Source organism: Hemiscyllium ocellatum, chromosome 8 (assembly GCF_020745735.1).
Source record: "Hemiscyllium ocellatum isolate sHemOce1 chromosome 8, sHemOce1.pat.X.cur, whole genome shotgun sequence".
Taxonomy (NCBI): domain Eukaryota; kingdom Metazoa; phylum Chordata; class Chondrichthyes; order Orectolobiformes; family Hemiscylliidae; genus Hemiscyllium; species Hemiscyllium ocellatum.
The window spans coordinates 41240731-41262295 of NC_083408.1; the positions used below are offsets into that span (position 1 = coordinate 41240731).

At 41.8% G+C, this 21565-nt stretch overlaps 1 protein-coding gene across 1 annotated transcript; it reads right to left on the bottom strand.

Annotated features, from left to right (window-relative positions):
- Nucleotides 1-207: 207 nt before the first annotated feature.
- Nucleotides 208-21565, bottom strand: LOC132818174 (peroxisomal succinyl-coenzyme A thioesterase-like). The gene is made up of 3 exons (XM_060828952.1): nt 21079-21565; nt 4044-4246; nt 208-777 (listed from the first exon to the last, which is right to left on the bottom strand). The coding sequence occupies exons 1-3, from the start codon at nt 21545-21547 to the stop codon at nt 208-210; spliced, it is 1242 nt and encodes a 413-aa protein (XP_060684935.1). The 5' UTR covers nt 21548-21565.

The following is a 21565-nucleotide window of genomic DNA, read 5'->3' on the forward strand; positions in this document are numbered from 1 at the left end:
ATTAATCATTGTTCTTATTTGAAATTTACCTCAAAAAGGCATTAAATTAAATTTCATTGCAAGATTAAAATTCAGAAGGTCCATGATTTAATGCAAAGCAAATACAAAATTACTGGTAGCTATTACTCAAACAGTAACATGCACGTCTTCATGATGTCAGTATGCCAAGATGGTACAGCATTTTTTGAGTTTCCTCTTTGTTGCCCTCTATTGGTGTAGGATCTTTCGGAAAAATGCTTGAATTTTTTGCCACGATTCCACCTGAGCAGATGAATGGTCCTTGGCATTTCCTCCCCACTTTGTACAGATGTTCAGCACAGAGTGATAAGAGGCATAACAAAAGGGGAAAAATGGAGGTTCCAGGTAATGTCCAGATCCTCGATAACGGAGGACCTCAAACCCATCATTACCATGTTCTTTGAGTCGTTTTACAGCCTCATCAACATAGTGCTTGCTATTCCAGTTCTTATCCTCTTCTCCAGCAATGAACAGGATGGTTCCCTTGGTGTTTTCTATCGGGATTATGCTGTCCTTGTCAACTTCATTAATAACCTCTGACACGTCTGCAACTCCTGAATCTGCAATCTTCATTCGGCTTACAGTATGACGCAGACCAGTAGAAATTAGTTTATTTTTGAAGCACAATCCAAACTCAGCACTTGTAATGCATCCGTTGATAACAACGGCTGCTCGCACATCTGGTAAAAAGGCGGCCATCGAGAGAACCAAATCTGCACCCTTTGATATTCCAATTGCTCCAACACCAGGACCCTTAACCTGGAAGTTGTTTCCAAAATATTCATTAAGAGCAACACATACCTAAACAGTTTGAAACCCTAAAACATAAACCTGAAAGAGGGAATCAACTACAAGAATAAGGTTATGTATGTTAAAGGAAACCATCTTTTAATGTGAATTTGACCTTGGAATATGACCATATGATGTGAGAAGCAAACAGTTAATGGAGTTCATTGTGATATAGCTCTTTCTGTTTCTGGCCTACAAATAATTCATGGAGTTCATTTTTTACTTCCTCTGTGTCATGTGTCTGTACTGGACAAATGTGATTAGACATGAGACACAAATGTAATTAAAGGAACAAAGTTAATGTGATCAATCAGGAGGGTTCTGCCTTCTTAAACTGCTGTACAAATGCTTGCTGTAAATAAACTTTGCCTAATAAATAGTCTTCTAAAATGTAAAAACATCCCACATCCAAAAGGAGTGAGACTCCTTCTGTCTGGTATATTGTTATATGGCAAAACCATGGATGTTCAAAGTCCATGTATGAAACTGGTGTAAGATCCTTTGTAAACTCAACACCCACTTGAAGTCCTAGCTGCAATGTTGGATTGTAGGAAACCAGGTTTACATTAGTTATGGAATGGTTATAGCTTTGAATTAGTCATAGGTTCAAAAGCAAGAACGTTATGATGGTCAGAAAGTTATCCCCTCACTGTCTTTTGGTTGCCCTAATTGTTACCATGCACCCCAATGAGCATTCTGCTCATTATGCTAGTTCTCTATAAGAGCAGTTCAGCTTGTTCAGTCCCCTCACCCTTTCTCGTCAGCATTTCAGAATTAATGTGTTTGCACAAATCCATTTTAAAAGCTATGATTGAGTTTGTCTCCACCAGACCTTCAGCCAGCACAATCAGAATTCTAAGCACTTACTGATTAAACCATCTCCCCACGACCTTAAATCTGTGTCCTCTGGTTCTCTGCCCTACAACAATGGAACTGTTTCTCTCTAATCTAGACCACTCAAGATTTGGACAATTTTTATCAAATCTTCTGTCAACCTTCCCTCCTGTAAGGACAACAATTCCAGCTTCTCCACTTATCCATGTCACTGAAGTGCCTCACTCCGAGAACCATTCCATTACCTTTTTTCCCCCTACATTCCTCCTAATACGTTTACATCCTTCTCAAGGTATGGTACCCAAAGTTGGATGTAACATTCCAACTGAGGCTGAAACAGTTTGCTAAAGGGGACCAGGAAGTATAGGTCATTGGGGTGCATGGTAACAATTAGGGCAACCAAAAGACAGTGAGGGGATAACTTTCTGACCATCATAACGTTCTTGCTTTTGAACCTATGACTATTTATAATAGCCTTTTCAACCTGTCTCGCTCCAAGGAATTTGTGAACATGCTACACCCTAGACCTCTCAGCTCTCAAACCTCTTTGGGGTCATTCCCTTTATCTTACATTGCCTTTCCCCATTGATCGCAGTAACACCTACTACTTCATACTTCCCCTCTGTATTAAATTTTTATCTGCCATGTGTCCAGCAACATTGAAGATCCTCTAATATCTATATCAATGCCACACTGTTTTCTTGCCTAGAAAATGTAGGGAAATGATAGAGATCCGAAGCTCATAATTAAGAATCCTTAATTCATACTCAGGCTGTTGAATACATCACTATGGATTCACTTCATGGATTCGTTTAGGTAAAATGGATTAACAAGTAGTACAACAGTGAATAATCCATTTCTCATTCCTCCTTGACACGGAAATACAGGATAAACTTTGTCATCTTTGGCATTCCATATTCTGGAATTTCTGACATTCTCCTCATACAAGTTGTTATGCTCCCAACTGGAGGTAATTCATTGTAATTTTCAATAGATGAATTATATACTGCACCACATTCTACAATTATGGCATCGAATAGAGCAGAGAAAAATTGAGATGATGTGTGAAAGGGTTGTGTTGATATGGAAACAACTAGAAAATGCACATTTACACACATTAAAAAAGGAAAGAATCAGAAGGCTTTGATGAAAGGAAATCATCTTGGCCCATCCACAATCTGCAATATGAGAAGTCAAAAAACAATAATTGAGATTTATCACTAGTTGCAAACCAATATAAATCAAGCAAATTGAACCTTGTATCCAGTTTGACTTGGTACGACCTAATAATCCTGAACCTGTTAGGCTTTCTGACCTGGTTCTCCCACAGTCAGCCTAAGTGCTCTCCGCCCTGCATGGTCCTCAGTTTTTTTGTTGCACTTACAACATGCTGGTTGGTTAAAGGAACAAACACGGCATTCTTGTCTCCCTGTTTTAGAAATGATGTTGTTAAGCTGGCAAGGGTTCAGAAAAGATTTACATGGATATTGCTGGGATTGGAGGGTTTGAGCTATAGGGAGAGGCTAGACAGGCCGGGGCTACTTTCCTTGGAGTGTTGGAAACAGAGGGGGTGGCCTTTTAGAGGTTTATAAAATCATGAGGGGCATGGATAGAGTGAATAGCCAAGGTCTTTTCCTGAGGGCAAGGGAGTCCAAACATAGAGGGCATAGCCTTATAATGAGAGGGACCTAAGTGGCAATGTTTTCATACAAAGTGTAACGCATGTATGGAATGAGCTGCCAGAGGAAGTGGTGGCGGCACATACAATTTCAACATTTAAAAGACATCTGGATGGGTATGTGATTAGGAAGCAGTTGGAAGGATATGGGGCAAGTTCTGGCAAAGGGAACTAGATTAATTTAGGATATCTGGTGAGCATGGATGAGTTGGACTGAAAGGTCTGTTTCCATGCTGTATGACAATGTGATCTCTAAGTGATTTCTTACCCAGTGACTACATCTTCCAGGTGTTTTCTAACTGACTGGTCTAGTTCATTAGCAATGTGAAGTACATGGAAATACAACACATATAACATGACGTTAGGTAAGCAAATATTTAGCCTCACCCATAAGAAATCACAGGCAACTCTTCCTATTAAAGTGAAACAAGAGTTTGTCTCGTTATTAGAAAGCAACAATTTGTTATATGGTTGGAGCATGATCACTCTGTATCAATCAGGTAAGGTGAGGAAGGTCTAGAGCGTACTTCAACCAGAACAGAAATTGAACTCATGCCATCATTCTGAACCACATGGTAGTTGTCGAACAAAGTTAATCAGGCTTCTTTAGATGACATAATACTTATCAAATGTCTTTTGCACAGATAAACAGCAAGTCAACTGAACTTTTCTATTTCAGTGCACAAGTTACCACACAAACAGTTTATTTGATAATGTGACTTACCTTTGGATGTTGCTTCAAAAAATGGACAGCTTCTTCAAAATATCCTAAGTCCAAGTTAATCATACCTTTTGGAAGATCATCGTAATTATGGTAGGCTAACACTAGTGTTGTAAAACCATGGTTTGCCAACAGACTGGATCTGTATTCTAACAATCCGCCTTTTATTTCATTCACAGAAATCACCCCTGGAAATGGCCCATTTCCTGCAAATGCAAACAAGACTTTATCTTTTATAAAATGAAAAATACTAGACACTGGAAATCTGAAATCAAAACAGAAATTGCTGGAGAAACTCAGTAGGTCCTCCAGTATCTGCAGAGAGAAATACTGAGTTAATGTTTTGAGTCAAGTGACCCTTTGTCACAACTGGGAAAGGGTGGTACTTCTGATTATTATGGGGTGGTGGGGTGAAGTTTAAAATATTCATTCTCAGTACCTCACCTTTACAGGTGAGGATGTAAGTCATGTGCTTAGCACAATGTAAAAGAGGGGGAAACCCTGTAAGGTGCATGACTTTAAGCTGGACTATATTTCAGGCCGCCAAGTCTGTTCAGTGGCTTAACTTTATAACCATTGTACTCATGAGAACTTAAGAATTAAGAGCATGAGTAGGGCACTTAGCATCTCAAGTCTGTCCACCACTCAAGAGTCACAAAGTCATAGAGATGCACAGCACGGAAACAGACCCTTCAGTCCAATTCGTCCATGCCGACCAAATATCACAACCTAATCTAGTCCCATTTGCCAGCTCTTGGCTCATATCCCTCTAAACCATTCTTATTCATTTACCCACCCAGACGCCTTTTAAATGTTGTAATTGTGCCAGCTTCCACCACTTCCTCTGGCATGTCATTCCATACACGCACCACCCTCTGCATGAAAAGTTGCCCTTTAGGTCCGTTTTAATTTTTTTCCCTCTCATTGTAAACCTATGCCCTTCAGTTCTAAGATCTGCCTCAGGCTTCAACTCCATTTTTTTGCCAGCTCCTCATAGCACTAATTGCTTGATATTGCAAAAATCTACCTACCTTCTTTTTAAATACTTTAATGATCGAGCCTGCACATATTTCTGAGGTGAGAATTCTAGTATTCACTTTCCTCAGAGATGAAATTGCTTCTCATCACAGTTTTAAATGAATGTACCTTCATTCAATAAATGAGTTCTCAACATCTACCTTGACACGTCACCACAGAATCTTGCATGTTTCAATAAGATCATCCCTGATTCCCCTAAACTCTAATGAACATAGGCCAAATCTGTTTACAAAAATAGAAATTGCGGAGAAAACTCAGCAAGTCTGGCAGCATCTGTGGCCAGAAAGCAGAGTTAACATTTCAGATCGAGTGACTCCTCTTCAGAATGTGAAGATCGAGTTAGCCGTTGTCATATGAGTCATATAGCGTGGAAACAGACTCTTTAGTCCAACTAGTTCAGACTTACCGTATTCAAACTACACTAGTCCTACTTGGCTGCACTTAGAGTCATAGAGACGTACAGCATGGAAACAGACCCTTCGGTCCAACCCGTCCATGCCGACCAGATATCCCAACCCAATCTAGTCCCACCTGCCAGCGCCCGGCCCATAGTTATGAACCTACACTCCAAGGTCTCTTTGTTCAGCAACACTCCTTAGGACCTTACCATTAAGTGTATAAGTCCTGCTAAGATTTGCTTTCCCAAAATGCAGCACCTCGCATTTATCTGAATTAAACTCCATCTGCCACTCCTCAGCCCATTGGCCCATCTGGTCCAGATCCTGTTGTAATCGGAGGTAACCCTCTTTGCTGTCCACTACACCTCCAATTTTGGTGTCATCTGCAAACTTACTAACTGTACCTCTTATGCTCACATCGAAATCATTTATGTAAATGACAAAAAGTAGAGGGCCCAGCACTGATCCTTGTGGCACTCCACTGGTCACAGGCCTTCAGTCTGAAAACCAACCCTCCACCACCACCCTCTGTCTTCTACCTTTGAGCCAGTTCTGTATCCAAATGGCTAGTTCTCCCTGTATTCCATGAGATCTCACCTTGGTAATCAGTCTCCCATGGGGAACCTTGTCGAACGCCTTACTGAAGTCCATATAGATCACATCTACTGCTCTGCCCTCATCAATCTTCTTTGTTACTTCTTCAAAAAACTCCATCAAGTTTGTGAGACATGATTTCCCATGCACAAAGCCATGTAGACTGTCCCGAATCAGTCCTTGCCTTTCCAAATCCATGTACATCCTGTCCCTCAGGATTCCCTCCAACAACTTGCCCACCACCGAGGTCAGGCTCACTGGTCTATAGTTCCCTGGCTTGTCCTCACCCAGTTCTTAAACAGTGGCACATTTGCTAACCTCCAGTCTTCCGGCACCTCACCTGTAACTATCGATGATACAAATATCTCAGCAAGAGGCCCAGCAATCACTTCTCTAGGTTCCCACAGAGTTCTTGGGTACACCTGATCAGGTCCTGGGGATTTATCCACCTTTAACCGTTTCAAGACATCCAGCACTTCCTCCTCTGTAATCTGGACGTTTTGCAAGATGTCACCATCTATTTCCCTACAGTCTATATCTTCCATATCCTTTTCCACAGTAAATACTGATGCAAAATTTTCATTTATTATCTCCCCCATTTTCTCTGGCTCCACACAAAGGCCGCCTTGTTGATCTTTGAGGGGCCCTATTCTCTCCCTAGTTACCCTTTTGTCCTTAATATATTTGTAAAACCCCTTTGGATTCTCCTTAATTCTATTTGCCAGCGCTATCTCATGCCCCCTTTTTGCCCTCCTGATTTCCCTCTTAAGTATACTCCTACTTCCTTTATACACTTCTAAGGATTCACTCGATCTGTCCTGTCTGTACCTGACATATGCTTCCTTCTTTTTCTTAACCAAACCCTCAATTTCTTTAGTCATCCAGCATTCCCTATACCTACCAGCCTTCCCTTTCACCCTGACAGGAATATACTTTCTCTGGATTCTTGTTATCTCATTTCTGAAGGATTCCTATTTTCCAGCCGTCCCTTTACCTGCGAACATCTGTCTCCAATCAGCTTTGAAAGTTCTTGCCTAATACCATCAAAATTGGGCTTTCTCCAATTTAGAACTTCAACTTGTAGATCTGGTACTTGGCCCAACCCGCTCCATATCTTTCCTATTCATGAATTTAGATAAATGTCTTTTAAATGTTGTAACTGCACCTGCATTGACCACTTTCTCTGGCAGTTAATTCTACGTATGAACCACTGTGTAAAAATGTTGCCCCTCATGTTCTTTTTAAAACTTTCTGCACTTACCATAAAAATATACCTGCTAGTTTTGAACTCCTCATCCTCGGGAAAAATATCTTTGCTATTCACCTTATCAATGCCTCTCAAGATTTTATAAACCTCTAAGGTCACTCCCCCCAACCTCCTAAACTCAAATGAAAAATGCCCCAGCCTTTTCAGTCTATTTTATGTCCTCCAGACCCGGCAAAGTCCTGGTAAATGTTTTTCGACCCACTCCAGTTTAATAATATCCTTCCTACAACCAGAACTACATACAGTACTCCCAGAAGAGGCCTCACTAACATCCTGTACAATCTCAACTTGACGTCCCAACTCCTATACTCAAAAGGTCTGAGCAATAAGGTCAAGCATGCTAAAAGCTTTCTTGACCACCCTGTCTACCTGTGACACAAATTTCAAAGAATTATGTACCTTAACCCCTAGGTCCTATTGTTCTAATTGCTTTCTTAATTACTTGCTGCACATGTGCATTAATATTTTGTTCCCAGGGCCATACCATTAACTGATTAAGTCCTGATGTGGAGGTGCTGGTGTTGGACTGGGGTGGACAAGTTCAGAAGTCAGACGACACCTGATTATACTCCAATGGGTTTATTACAAATCACAAACTTGTGGAGCATTCTCCTTTGTCAGAAGTCCTGTATTACCAGAATTCCACACTTCCATTTATCCATATTAAACTCTATTTGCCACGCCTCAGCCCATTGACCCAATTGATCAAGATCTCTTTGTCATCTTAGATAACTTTCTTCAGCGTTCCCTTCACCACCAATTTTGTGTCATCTACAAACTTTGTAAATATACCTCCTATATTTTTATCCAAATCATTTGTGATGACAAACAAAAGTGGATCCAGTCTGTGTTACATGTATGAGTTTCACAATTCACTGAGTTACTTAGCACGAATATTGTGAAAAATATCTAGGTTTTTATAAACTGTTGCACAATAGTGTCTTTTCAAAATCTCAAATTCAAGATGCAGCCACAAAAAGTAAGGTTGCTAAAACTGCATTTAATTAATATTTGAAGTCACCTGACACTTAAAACTATAAAATAAGTTTGTACTGACTTAAGTTTGTACTCCATGTATTAATTAACTTACAGTATTTGACAAAATCAGTTTAAAAAGCCATTTGGTTTCCAATGAAAGATCCTCTTTGTTCACTCCCTACAACAAATATATCTTTCTCATGTACACTAATACAAACCATTTCAGCTTTTGACTTTGTAATTTCCTGGCACACTTTGTCAATCATAAACAACCTCACCATTGCAGGAATCAGTCCAGTGATTCTTGTTTAGACTGCTTCCAGAAAACATTACTTCAGGTATGGCCTCACTATCACACTGTGTAGGTGGAACAAGCCTTCCAAATTTTTAAATTCCAAAACCCCTACAATAAAAAGAGTGAAGTTCAAATTGCTTTCTTAATTACATGTTGCACACATGTGCATTAATATTTTGTTTGAGTTAGGATAGCGATGAGGGAAGTTAGTACGCTTTCCTTTATTGGTCAGGGCATTGAGTACAGGATTTGGAATGTCATGTTGCAGCTGTACAGGACATTGGTTAGGCCTCTTTTGGAATACCGTGTGCAGTTCTGGCCTCCATCCTATCAAAAGGATATTGTGAAACTTGAAAGGGTTAAGAAAAAATTTACGAAAATGTTGCCAGGGTTGGAATGATTTAAGCTACAGGGAGAGGCTGAATAGGCTAGGGCTGTTTCCCTTGGAGCGTTAGAGGCTGAGGGGTGACCTTATAGGGGTTTATGAAATCATGAGGGGCATGGATACGACAAATAGACAAGGTTTTTTCCCCAGGGTGGGGGAGTCCAGAACTAGAGGGCATAGGTTTAGGATGAGAGCGGATAGATTTAAAAGGGACCTAAGGGGCAACATTTTCATGCAGAGGGTGGTACATGTATGGAATGAGATGCCAGAGGAAATGGTGGAAGCTGCTATAATTACAACATGTAACAGGCATCTGGATGGCTAAATGAATAGGAAGGGTTTAGGGGGATATGGACCGAGTGCTGACAAATGGGACTAGACTAATTCAGTATATCTGTTCATCATGGATGAGTTGGACTGAAGTGTCTGTTTCCGTACTGTATATCTATGAGCCTATAAACAGCCAGATCCCTCTGAACTGCACTTTTGGAATCTCTCACTATTTAAAACCATAGTCGGTCTTTATATCAAGCTGCATGATCTCAGATTTTCCTATATTAAGAATCACAGAATCCTAGAATCCCTCCAGATTGGAAACAGGCCTACCAAGGCCACACCAATCCTCTGAAGAGTATCCTACCCAGACCCATTCCCCTATTATTCCACATTTACCCCTGACTGATGCACCTAAGCAACACATCCCTGAACACTATGGGCAATTTAGCATGGCCAATTCACCTAATCTGCATATGTTTGGATTGTGGGAGGAAACCCACACAGACACTGGGAGAATTTGCAAACTTCACACAGAGTGTCTCCTAAGGCTGGCATCAAACCCAGTTCCCTGGCGCTGTGAGGCAGTAGTGCTAACCACTGACTCACTGTGCTGCCCAAAATACAAAACTGCCAAGTTTTTGCCCACCGACTCAATATATTTACATTCCCTTTCAGGTTCTTATGTCTTCACCACATATTCTCTCACCGATTTTTCCACCATGAGCAAATTTGGATATATTACACACTGCCCCCACCTCCAAGTCATTTAAATACCTGGCAAATAATCGGAGGCCCTAGGACTGATCTTTATGCACTCCAATAATTTCACCTTTCTGACCTGCACAACCAAATCCCTACTCCCAACTTCTACCCACATAGCTTGCTACCTCCACCATTGCCATCAGCTGTGTGTGGCTGTATTTCTGGCCTGCCCAACCCCCAGTTGGCTCTCAGGGTTCAAATTCATGGCACCACTGCCCTCAGTTGGCTCACAGCCACTAGTCCTCCTTTTCGGTCTCCATGCTGGATCCCAATTAGAATGGGTGCACTCCCTAGCATCTCTGTCTCTCTGAGAGATCCTGGGATCAAACGGGCTCTAAGGCTTCCCTGTTGGAGCCAGAGGAAGGAGCTGTAGCACAGCAGATGCAGATGAGATCAGCAGGGACAGGGTGCATGGCCTGGTGTATCCCAGCAATCAGAAAATCATCAGAGCCAGGAGAACAAAGGAGCTGCTATTTGTCCAGAAGTTCAGAGGAAAGGTCAAAGCGAAGAGATGAACGGCAGAGTTTTGGAGAGGGTAAGGCTTCAGATAAATTATGAATGCTGGGTCCCTTGAGAGACACCATCCCGAAGAATCACTATCATAGTGTTAGGTGTGCTGTGGCATTTATGGGCACCACAGACACTTTGGAATGAAAAACTGAAAACCACATTCAGCATCCTCAACGTACCTGGGAACAGTGTAAGACTGTGGACCTTGCACCGGCCTACTGTTGTTCTGGTAAACTAAAAGGGCCAAACATTTTGAGTTTGCAATCACAGTTCAGCGGTGTGTCATCTGGCAATGAAGTCAGCCTCTGAATTGGAAAGCATGACCTAAATAATTTATGGAGCACAAGATTTCATTGTGGAGTAAAACCTGTACTAACCTTGGCCATGGCCCATCACTGTTGATGACTTGCACAATTCCTCTTCAATATGAGTTCATGTACTTACATTCAGCCTCCTTTTGCAATAGTTGACATTGAAGACAGGTGGAATATCAGACAACTTCCCTTTGCTAGGCTCTGGCAGATGGAGGTTTTCCTAATCACACAGTTGAAGACGACTTCTTTATGTAGGTGCCCTCATTCCAGCCTCAGAAAGTGCAGAATTAACACTAACACCTGCACGGAGGCAAGGACTTTCTGGGGAATGTCTCGGCGATTTACTACACCTCATTGAATTGCAATGTCCTTCCCCAGACTCTTACAATAAAACTCTGCATCCGTTATGGAACTACCTAACTTGAATCAACGTCTCTCAAATCTAACAGGTTCTGTGATTGTTGTGACGTGCACACAGGTCACAGCAGTGATAGTGAACACACCCTAGCTGTGAGAAGATGTCTGATACAGGTGAGTAGCTGCTATTCTTTACTGAAGTACCAGTTGAAGAACAGTTGATGGAATTATTCAGAATATCTAATTTTCTTCAATATTCCCTGCATATGTGCACTGCTAGAAAACTGTTTGAATGTCATTTGTGATATTTACCTTGGCATGCTGTACCAGTGATATTCCCAGAATGGGTGATTATTGCCTAACCCTAATCACATTTCTTTTCTGTTGATGGGGCCCAACTCTTCAATTCGAGCAAAGGCAGGCCTGGTACTAAGAGAATGATTCCTGAGCCCTGTCAGTTTCCGGTTTCATGAAAGAACACCCTGCATGAGTTCTCACCTGAAGTCACCTTGTTAGGCATTTAGAAAGTTGGTACAGATTGGTTTCTGATGTGGAGTACTGGAGATTCTGAGTCAACTTTGGTGATGGATGTTGAAGTCCCCATCCATAGTCCATTCTATGCCTGTGACCCTTAGTGCCTCCAAAAATTGTTCAACATGGAGAACAGATTCATCAACTGAAAGGAGACCCTAGATGGTAATCAGTAAGAGGTTTCCTTTTCCATGTTTGACCAAATGTCATGACAATTTATTGGTTCTTGAGGCAATGTTAAGGACTCCTACAACAACTTCCTTCTGCCCGGATTTCACTGTGCCTCAACTTCTGGTGGACCTGCCCTGTCAGTAGGACATGGGGTTGGCTGTGTCTGGGATATTGTCCGTCAGGAATGATTTACTGAGGATGAATATGTGAAACTGTCAGTTGACTAATCTGTGGGACAACTCAAATTTAGGGATGTAACAAAGGCAGATTGGAAGGTGACAGGGACATTGCTGGTGTCACAGTCAACACTGAATGGCCCACCTAGCTTCATTCCTTTTATCAGAATGTTGGCAGTGTCTTACTCAGTTAAGAGTCAACCATGTTGCTGTGGATCTGTAGTCAGATGTCAGCCAGATCAGGTGGAGATGGTGGTTTTCCCTTCCCTAAAGAGTATTAGAGAACCAGATGGATTTTTAATGACAACCATTTCATGGTCCCCATCAAACTAGCTTTTAATTCCAGATTTATTCAGTAAATTCAAATTCTACCATCTGCAATGGTGGCATTTCAACTCACATCCCGGGACTTTCCCAGGTCTCAGGATTACTACATCATTGCCTCCCACATCTTTTGAGTGCATTGTCAGATTTTACAGTGTGGAGTAACTATCAGAGGGAAACTGTTCCCATGGTGAATAAGGGACTGAAAATATTACATTGAAAGCAACAACTTAGCAACAACATTCTGGTGAAACTCATTTTAATAGATTCAAGTGTACTTTTGTTTAATTAGAGTGGTATATCTGGAAGAGGTAACTTATTAATTGTAACATAGCATCTAGCCAAATGGATGAGGATTTATTTTTAAAATAGGAGTATGTTGTGCCCACTTCATTATCTCCTTGGTTTCCAACCAGTGTTTTGATGGATTGGTGCATTATACATTTGCTGTTCTCGTGGAGATGTTAATGGCTGTGTTAGCAATAGCAACAAGCAATAATTGTCATTGCTTCCAAAGAGTCAGAAGCCACTAGCCACCTTTCAATCCCAACGTCTGCTGCAAATAGTGGTCCTGCTCAAAGGATGTGGGGATCAAACTCCACACAGTGTCTTGACCACAAAATCCTAGTCGATACACTTGGTGTAGTATTGATGAAATGCTGCAATGTTAGGGTTTGATTTTTCAAATTAAAATTTACATGAAGTCTCTGTTTACCCATTGTGTGCATTTCATGGCACTCATTTAGAGAAGAATAATTCTTCCTAATGTCCTGATCAACATTCACCCGTCAGCACACTCAAATATACTCTGCCTGAAGTTAGATTCTTTGGTTTATTGTCTGCTGCTGCTGCTTCATCCTGAGCTGATTCCTCAGCAGGTTTTGTCAGTCGTGGCTTGTCATTGCCTTCAATTCTCAACAGGGGGAGGAAGCAAGTTCCAAATGTACCTTAACAAAATTGGAATGACAAAATTGGTATTTTTCTGAACTATAATGTTAGTTATCTATCCAACAGGTTGAACTTATTTATCCTTTGAAAAGTCAAATTACCTGACTATCTTAATGCTAGTGGCACATGGGAGCTTGGTGGGTGCAAACGTCCTTTGGAATGTCATAATTTTGTGACTGGAGGTCTATAAATGGAATGTTTGTAATTCTATGAAGACATTATAAGCACAGTGGACAACAGGGACCCAATGGATGTGGTGTACCTAGAATTTCAAAAGACCTTCGACAAGGTGCTGCACAAGAGGCTGCTGCATAAGATAAAGATGCATGGCATTATGGGTAAAGTATTAGCATGGATCAAGGATTGGTTCACTAACAGGAAGCAAAGAGTGGGGATAAATGAGTGCTATTCTGGTTGGCAATCAGTAAGTAGTGGAGTGCCTCAGGGATCAGTGTTGGGACTGCAATTATTCACAACTGACACATGATTTGGAGTTGGGGACCATGTATAGGTTTGCAGATGACACCAAGATGAGTAGCAGAGCAAATTGTGCAGAGGATTATGAAACTTTGCAGAGGTACATAGATACTTTGAGTGGACAAAGGTCTCGCAGATGGAATACAATGTTTATAAATGTGAAGTCGTCTATTTTGGTAGAAGTAACAGTAAAAAGGACTATTATTTGAATGATACGTTGTAACATGCTGCAAAGCAGAGGGACCTGGATGTCCTTGTGCATGAATCACAAAACGTTGGTCGCTCCCTCCCTCCCAGACTGGAGGAATTACAGAAGGTTGGTCTGCAGGTACAACCGGTAACCTGGAAGGCAAATGGAATTTTGTCCTGTATTGCTAAAGGAACTGAGTTTGAAAGCAGGAAGGTTATGTTGCACCTGTATAGGGTGCTGATGAGGCCATACATGGAGTACTGGCAGTTTTGGTCTCCTTACTTGAGGAGATTCACTAGGTTGATTCCAGAGTTGAGGGAGTTGCTTATGGGGAGAGACTGAGTAGACTGGGATTAGTGTCATTGCAATTTGGAAGGGGGGGGGAGCAAGGCAGTGAGGGTTCTTATAGAAACAAAATTATGAAGGGAATAGATAAGATAGAAGTGGAGAGGATGTTTCCACTGGCAGGTGAAACTAAGACAAGAGGGCATAGTCTCAAAATTAGGGGGAGCAGATTTAGGACTGAATTGAAAAGGAACTTCTTTACCCAGTGGGTTGAGAATCTATCGAATGCCCTGCCTGGTGAAGTAGTTGATGCTACTTTAGTAAATGCTTTTAAAGCTAAGATTTTTTTTGAACAATGAAGGAATTAAGGGTTACAGTGAGAGGGTGGGTAAGTGGAGCTGGGACCATGAAAAGATCAGCCATGATCTTATTGAATGGTGAAGCAGGCTTGAAGGACCAGATGGCCTACCCCTGCTTCTTGTTCTTATGTAAATGTAAGTTATTTTACTGCCACAGATATGGATGAACCCAGAGTCTTAAACTTTTCAGAAATAGGACTCAAAGGGCAAGGCTTCACATTTAATGAAGTAATCAACTACTTCAGAATCAACAACAACTAGTATTTATATAGTGTGTTTAACAGACTAAAATGGCCCATGATCATTTGCAGAGGCATTAAATGGAGGTGTTAGAGCAAATGGCACTTTGTTTCTTCAAGAGATTGTCTTTAAAGAGCACGTTGAAGGAGGAAAGTGGGATAGAGAGGTGGAGAAATGTTGAACAAAGGAATTGGGTTAATCAAGGTCTCAGAAGCTGAAGGTTCAGAGATATCCAAGAGGCCAGAATTAGATGATTGTTGATTATTGCAGCTGGTGGAGATAACAGAGATAAGGAGTACCTTTTGGGGAAAGCAAATCTTAGCAGGATTTATACACTTAATGGTAAGGTGTGTTGCTGAACAAAGCGACCTTGGCCTGCAGGTTCATAACTCTTTGAAAGTGGATTCGCAGGTAGATAAGATAGTGAAGGTGGCATTTGGTATGCTTTCCTTTATTGATCAGAATACGGAGTACAGGAGTTGGGAGGTCATGCTGTGGCTGTACAGGACATTGGTTAGACCACTTTTGGAATACTGCATGCAATTCTTGTCTCCTTTCTGTCGGAAAGATGTTGTGAAATTTGAAAGGAGTCAGAAAAGATTTACAAGGATGTTGCCAGGGTTGGAGGATTTGAGCTACAGGGAGTGGCTGAACAGGCTGGGGCTGTTTTCCCTGGAGCGTCGGAGGCTGAGGGGTGACCTTATAGAGGTTTACAAAATTATGAGGGGCATGGATACAATAAATAGACAAAGTCTCTTCCTTGGGATGGGGGAGTCCAGAACCAGAGGGCATAGGTTTAGGGTGAGGGGAAAGATATAAAAGAGACCCAAGGGGCAACTTTTTCACGCAGAGGGTGGTACATGTGTGGAATGAGCTGCCAGAGGAAGTGGTGGAGGCTAGTACAATTGAAACATTTAAAAGGCATCTGGATGGGAATATGAATAGGAAGGGTTTAAAAGGACATGGGCTGTTTGCTGGCAGGTGGGACTAGATTGGGTTGGGATGTCTGGTCGGCATGGACGAGTTAGACCGAAGTGTCTGTTTCCATGCTGTATATCTCTATGACTCTATGAGTAGTCAGGCTATGGAGGGATTTGACAAATAGGATGAGCATTTTAAATACTTAACTCGAAGCCAGTTCCGGTTCATAAACTCAGGGTTATTAAGTGTGGGTGTGGTTAGATTGCAATAGAGGTTTGGGTGACATCAAGTTCATGGATTCTGGAGTTTGGGAGACCATCCAGGCGTGCACTGTAGTAGTCAATCCTGACAGCAGCAAGGCACAAATGAGGACTTCAGCAGTAGAAGAGCTGAGGCAAGGGTGGAATTTGGCAATGTTATGCAGATAGAGATTGACAGTCTTCGTGATAGAACGGATTTGTGGTCAGAAATTCATCTCAGGGTCAAATATACCACGGAGATTACAAATAGTCTGATTCAACCTCATGCAATCACCATGAAGAGGGACAGATGTTTTAGGTGGGACTGAAGACAATGGCTTCAACCTATTGAGTCAGAAGTCACATGTGACCAGGTTATAGTCCAACACTCGGGCCGCCACTTCACCTGATGAAAGGCCTTTGCTCCAAAAGCTTGTGATTTCAAGTAAACCTGTTGGATTATAACCTAGTGTTCATGTGACCTCTGACTTTGTCCATCCCAGTCCAACACTGGCACCTTCGCATCATTCCAAATATTAAAGCAGAGGACATTCTTGTCCATCCTATTGGGATGGCCAAATAAAAATCTGAGGATGCCAGTCAAGATAGTCTGACTATGTAGAAGCAATGGGGAGACAGAGAGAGATAATAACGAGGCAAAATTAGGCACTAATCACTATAATTCAGTATTAATATGATTTCTCATATAACATGATTACGGGCAGCATACATGAGAAATTGCAAGAGCTGAGGATAGCTGTCTGGGGCATAAAAAACGTGAGTGCATGAATGGGAAGAAATTGATGGTGATTCTCTAATTATGACTAAATAGATAAGAAAGGAAGGAGGTGACAACTGTCTCATCCAACTGGACAAAGATAGAGAGGTAGTGGTGGAGTATGGTTTAGTCAATCATGTCAAAAGTTAGTTGAGAAAGGTGAGGAAGGGAAGTTTTGTCACAGTCAGAGAGGATGTGATTTGCTGTTCTATCACTGTGGCAAGAATGGAAACCAGATTGGGTGAAATTGAAGCATGGAGGCCCGGGAAAATAGACATAGATCAGAAGGACTTTGATGAGGAAGGAGAGTTTGGATTGGGCAAGTAATTTTCAGGGTTGCGGGGAACCAGTGCAGGGTTGAGGACAGTGACGACTGCAGGTTTGAAGGCACAACAGAACCCAAAGAAGGATAATGGTTAATTATATCAGCCAACATGGGAGCCAGGAGGGATTGCTAGTTATTGAGGGAATAGGGATGAGAGTGTGGGATGTGGGTCTCATGAATAACACAATCTTAGACAGGGCAAAGGGAAATAGAACAGAAATACAGAAAGATAAAAGTTTGTGGATGGAGGTGTACAGAAAATGTAAAGGATGCTAGGGCCAGTGAGCTAGTAAAAGAGGGGAATGTTACAAGAAACGACACTAGAGAACAATTATTTTTGATAACTGCTGGATAAGTAATTCTCCACTTCATAAATAAAGAGTAGCACACAGTGGATTGACCTGGCATTTACTATTTCAGATTTCAGCATCCAGAGTATTTTGTTTTAGATTTAAATTGGTTTTGTCTTGTGGGGAAGCATGTTAAAGTTGTTTTAAACTGTGAGAATTTATAACAGCAATGCAAAACAATATTAGATTAGATTAGATTACTTACAGTGTGGAAACAGGCCCTTCGGCCCAACAAGTCCACACCGACCTGCCAAAGCGCAACCCACCCATACCCCTACATTTACCCCTTTTACCTAGCATATAGCTATAGAGTCAGAGTTATACAGCATGGAAACAGACCGTTCAGTCCAACTCATCCACGCTGATCAGATATCCTAATTAATTGAGTCCCATTTCCCAGCATTTGGCTCGCATCCTTCCAAACACTTCTTATTGGTGTACCCATTCAGATGTCTTTTTAAGTGTTCTAATTGTATCTGCCTCCACCACTTCCTTTGGCAGCTCAATCCATACATGCACTACACTTTGCACAAAAACTTAGGTCCCTCTCGCCTTAAACCCTTTGTTGAGTTTACCCCTCCATCGAGCTCCTACTTCAATAATTTGCAGGAGAAAGTGAGGACTGCAGATGCTGGAGATCAGAGTTGAAAACGTGTTGCTGGAAAAGCGCAGCAGGTCAGGCAGCATCCAAGGAGCAGGAGAATCGACGTTTCGGGCATGAGCCTGAAGAAGGGCTCATGCCCGAAACGTCGATTCTCCTGCTCCTTGGATGCTGCCTGACCTGCTGCGCTTTTCCAGCAACACATTATCAGCTTCAATAATTTGCAGCAAAGGAATCGACGTACATGAGCTTTGCAGCTGCAGGCAAGACGGTTGCATGCAAAACTAACTTAAAACCGACAGCAAAAGATTGGACTTTATATCACTAGATCAAAAGGGGGTAAAGAATAGACCCCAAAGTTTGAAAATTCTGGGACGCCTTGATCAGAATTATAAAATAACTATTTCTAGTGTTTTCAGCTAAAGGATATGCATTTCAGATCCCCAATAAGGGGTGAAGAGGTCAGTGCTCTCAACACCTTGCGGAAACAGTGGAAAATGCTTAGTTAGGAATAGTGGTGTAACTAATATTAATAACACCTTCTAAAAGGGAATGGTGGTAGAAATTTGAAAATTGACATTTAAGGGTTCAAGGCAGAACGGAATAGGCATTTTATGAAGGTGACAGAAATGTAACAAACTCTGCAACATTCTACAACAGTATATTTCAATTTTTTGAGGTCCAAGGGGGCAAGAATAATAAAAAATTAAAATTATATCTCCATTTCTTTTATAAATTGACTTTGCTGCACTTTTAAAATGGCTGCCAAAGATCACGATTTACAAGCTGGTCAAAGGGCTGGAAGCTTGTAGCTATAGACTGCATGGTTTATGGATAGGCAGATCATCCTTGCGCTACAGAGGTGCTGAAAGCAAATGATTCATCCCAAAGATTTGACAAGAGGTGTGGGGTGTGGATTGGAGAGGTGGAGACACTTGCATTAACATGCATAGCTCATTGCTAGCTATCTAATATGTTGAGAGCCAGTGTCACACAATTGAATTTGGGTAACTTTAATCATACATTTCTCAAGTTTTGAATTGGTCTGCTTTTAACATCATTACAGAGAGCTGCAGCAAACCTCCACAATCTGAACTAATAGCTGAGTTGAAAACTCAAACTTCCTCAAAACCTGTTTTCCAAAGGATCTGAAATTCACTTGGAAAAACTAACTTCTCCCCTATCTACTAACCTCACCACAAACTGCCATTGCATCCTGCTGCCCTGTCAATAACTCTGAAAAAATTCTATAATTCCTCTCAAGCAATGCATACCCTGTCTACAAGTAACTACACTGATAGGTTCAATTTTCATTGATGTGAAACTCCTTTCTTTACTGTATCTTTCTTACGTGCATGCACGTGTGAGTTTGTATAAAATCACTAATTGAATGCGAGGAAATAATATTCCTGATTTAAATCTAAGAAAATCTGTTGGTCATCCCTTTAACAATTGACTTCAAACAAGGGTTTGAGAAATACATCATAGTCTTTCAGAATTAAACCTCCTAGTACAGACTGAAGGCAATAAGAATAAAAAGACTGTGTATATCTCCCCGGTCTGTGACAATGTATTTTATGTACTAAGCTGTTATCATCGGTAATAGTGTTTTCCATTTTTTCCTTCAATATTTCTTATTAGAAACGAAAACCTGACACTAATAGAGATCCAACTACTAATACAGCACGAACACAGCAAAGTTAACTGTTTCTCTAAAGAGTCACTAATTAGAACAGTTTCGTATTTCAAATGCTGAGCAGATATTTTAGTCAGCATTCATCCTTCAATTATTAATTGGCAACTGCTCAGGTTAGTTTCTTACACTTTTGATTAAGATCGTTGAATGTGACAAAACAGATACATACAAATCATGTAATTATTCTAAGAAAGTAACTTACTTTGAGATGAAAGGTTTCACTACAGACAAAATAATTCTTGGTAGGCATTCTTCACTTGGATCTAAACTCAAGCTCGGCTCCGGATATAATAGTGGTGAATGGGAATTAGATGTTTGAACACCATTACTAAAACTGACGGGTTGCACAATTTCCAGACGGTTTCTATTGTAGAAGTGATTATTCATACAACTTTGCTGTGTGGGAGGATACTGAGACCGGTATTCCTAATGTGAAAATAATGGGGGAAAAAACACCAAAAGAAGTGTGGATGCTGGAAATCCGAAATCGAACGTCTTCAGTTCTGAGGAAGGGTCGCTGGACCGTAAATGTTCACTGATTTCTCTCCACAGATGCTGCCAGACCTGCTGAGATTTTCCAGCAATTTCTGCTTTTGTTCGTGAAAACAAAAGAATACTACAATATCATTCCGAATTGTGTGGAATTGGTCTTAAAATATATATTCTTTATTGTCAAATTAAGAATAGTTTGTAATATCATATTAGTTTAAAGGCACTGCTTTATAACAGAGAGCACAACCACTGAGAACCATATGCTGACCAGATATCGAGGAGAAAGTGAGGTCTGCAGATGCTGGAGATCAGAGCTGAAAATGTGTTGCTGGAAAAGCGCTTTTCCAGCTGACCAGATATCCTAAACTAATTGGTCCCATCTGCCAGCATTTGGCCCATATTCGTCTAACCCTTCCTATTATCATTTTGAATGACAATTTGAGCATTAGGTGTTGAGGGGATGTCCAGCGCGAGGGCTGACTGAGAGTAAAGTTAAAAAGCAACATACTGCGAAATGTGAAACAAGGCACAAAGTTGCTGGAAACACAGCAGGTTTGGCAGCTCCTTGTGGAGAGAGAAACAGAGTGAATTGGATGGCTCTTCTCCAGCTTTGAAGAGGTTCAGAGGAGTTTTGTGGAGAGCTCAAAACGTTCCCTCGGTTTCTCTCAACACATGCCTTCAGAACTGCCGGGTCTCTTGCAGCTCTTTCTAATTTTGTTTTTGAGCAAAGTTGATGTGTCTAATTGGAAGTCAAGTCTCACCGGGTGGGATGAAGAGTGTCCCTCGGATCCTGCCTTCTCTGACTGGGATCCTGAGCAGCCCTTCCTTCATGAACCAGCGCTGATTGATGGCGGTGGCCAGAGGCTGTGCTGGGAGCTGCCCGAGGCTCCAGTGTCCCTCAAAGATCTCGATGTGGACGGACAGGGGAGAAGTGGCGACGTCCCTCTTGACCAGGCGAGTGAACGGGGTGACGGGGCTGAGCGACCAGAAGAGGCCCATGGGCTGGACGCCGGTGTAGTGTCCCCCCAGGGAGGGGGAGTGAGCCAGGTCGAGCTGCCCGCGGGGGTCCGCCGTGTAGAAAGCGGCCGAATGGAAAAGCTGCTCCTTGTCGTCGCGGAGCCAAGCCTTGAGGGTGACCTGTTGGAGCGGGGAGAGGCCGCTCACTCTCACCTCGAGCGGCTCATCGAACAGGCACCGGGGGCTGGGCTGGAGCTGGATGGAGACGGACATAGCGGCCCGGGGAGACAG

Coding starts and splice junctions, on each gene's coding strand:
- LOC132818174 (XM_060828952.1), bottom strand. CDS start 21,547: ATGTCCGTCTCCATCCAGCTCCAGCCCAGCCCCCGGTGCCTGTTCGAT. Junction 4,247..21,078: donor GACACTCTTCATCCCACCCG/GTGAGACTTGAC, acceptor TTGCATTTGCAG/GAAATGGGCCATTTCCAGGG. Junction 778..4,043: donor TTTTGAAGCAACATCCAAAG/GTAAGTCACATT, acceptor AACAACTTCCAG/GTTAAGGGTCCTGGTGTTGG.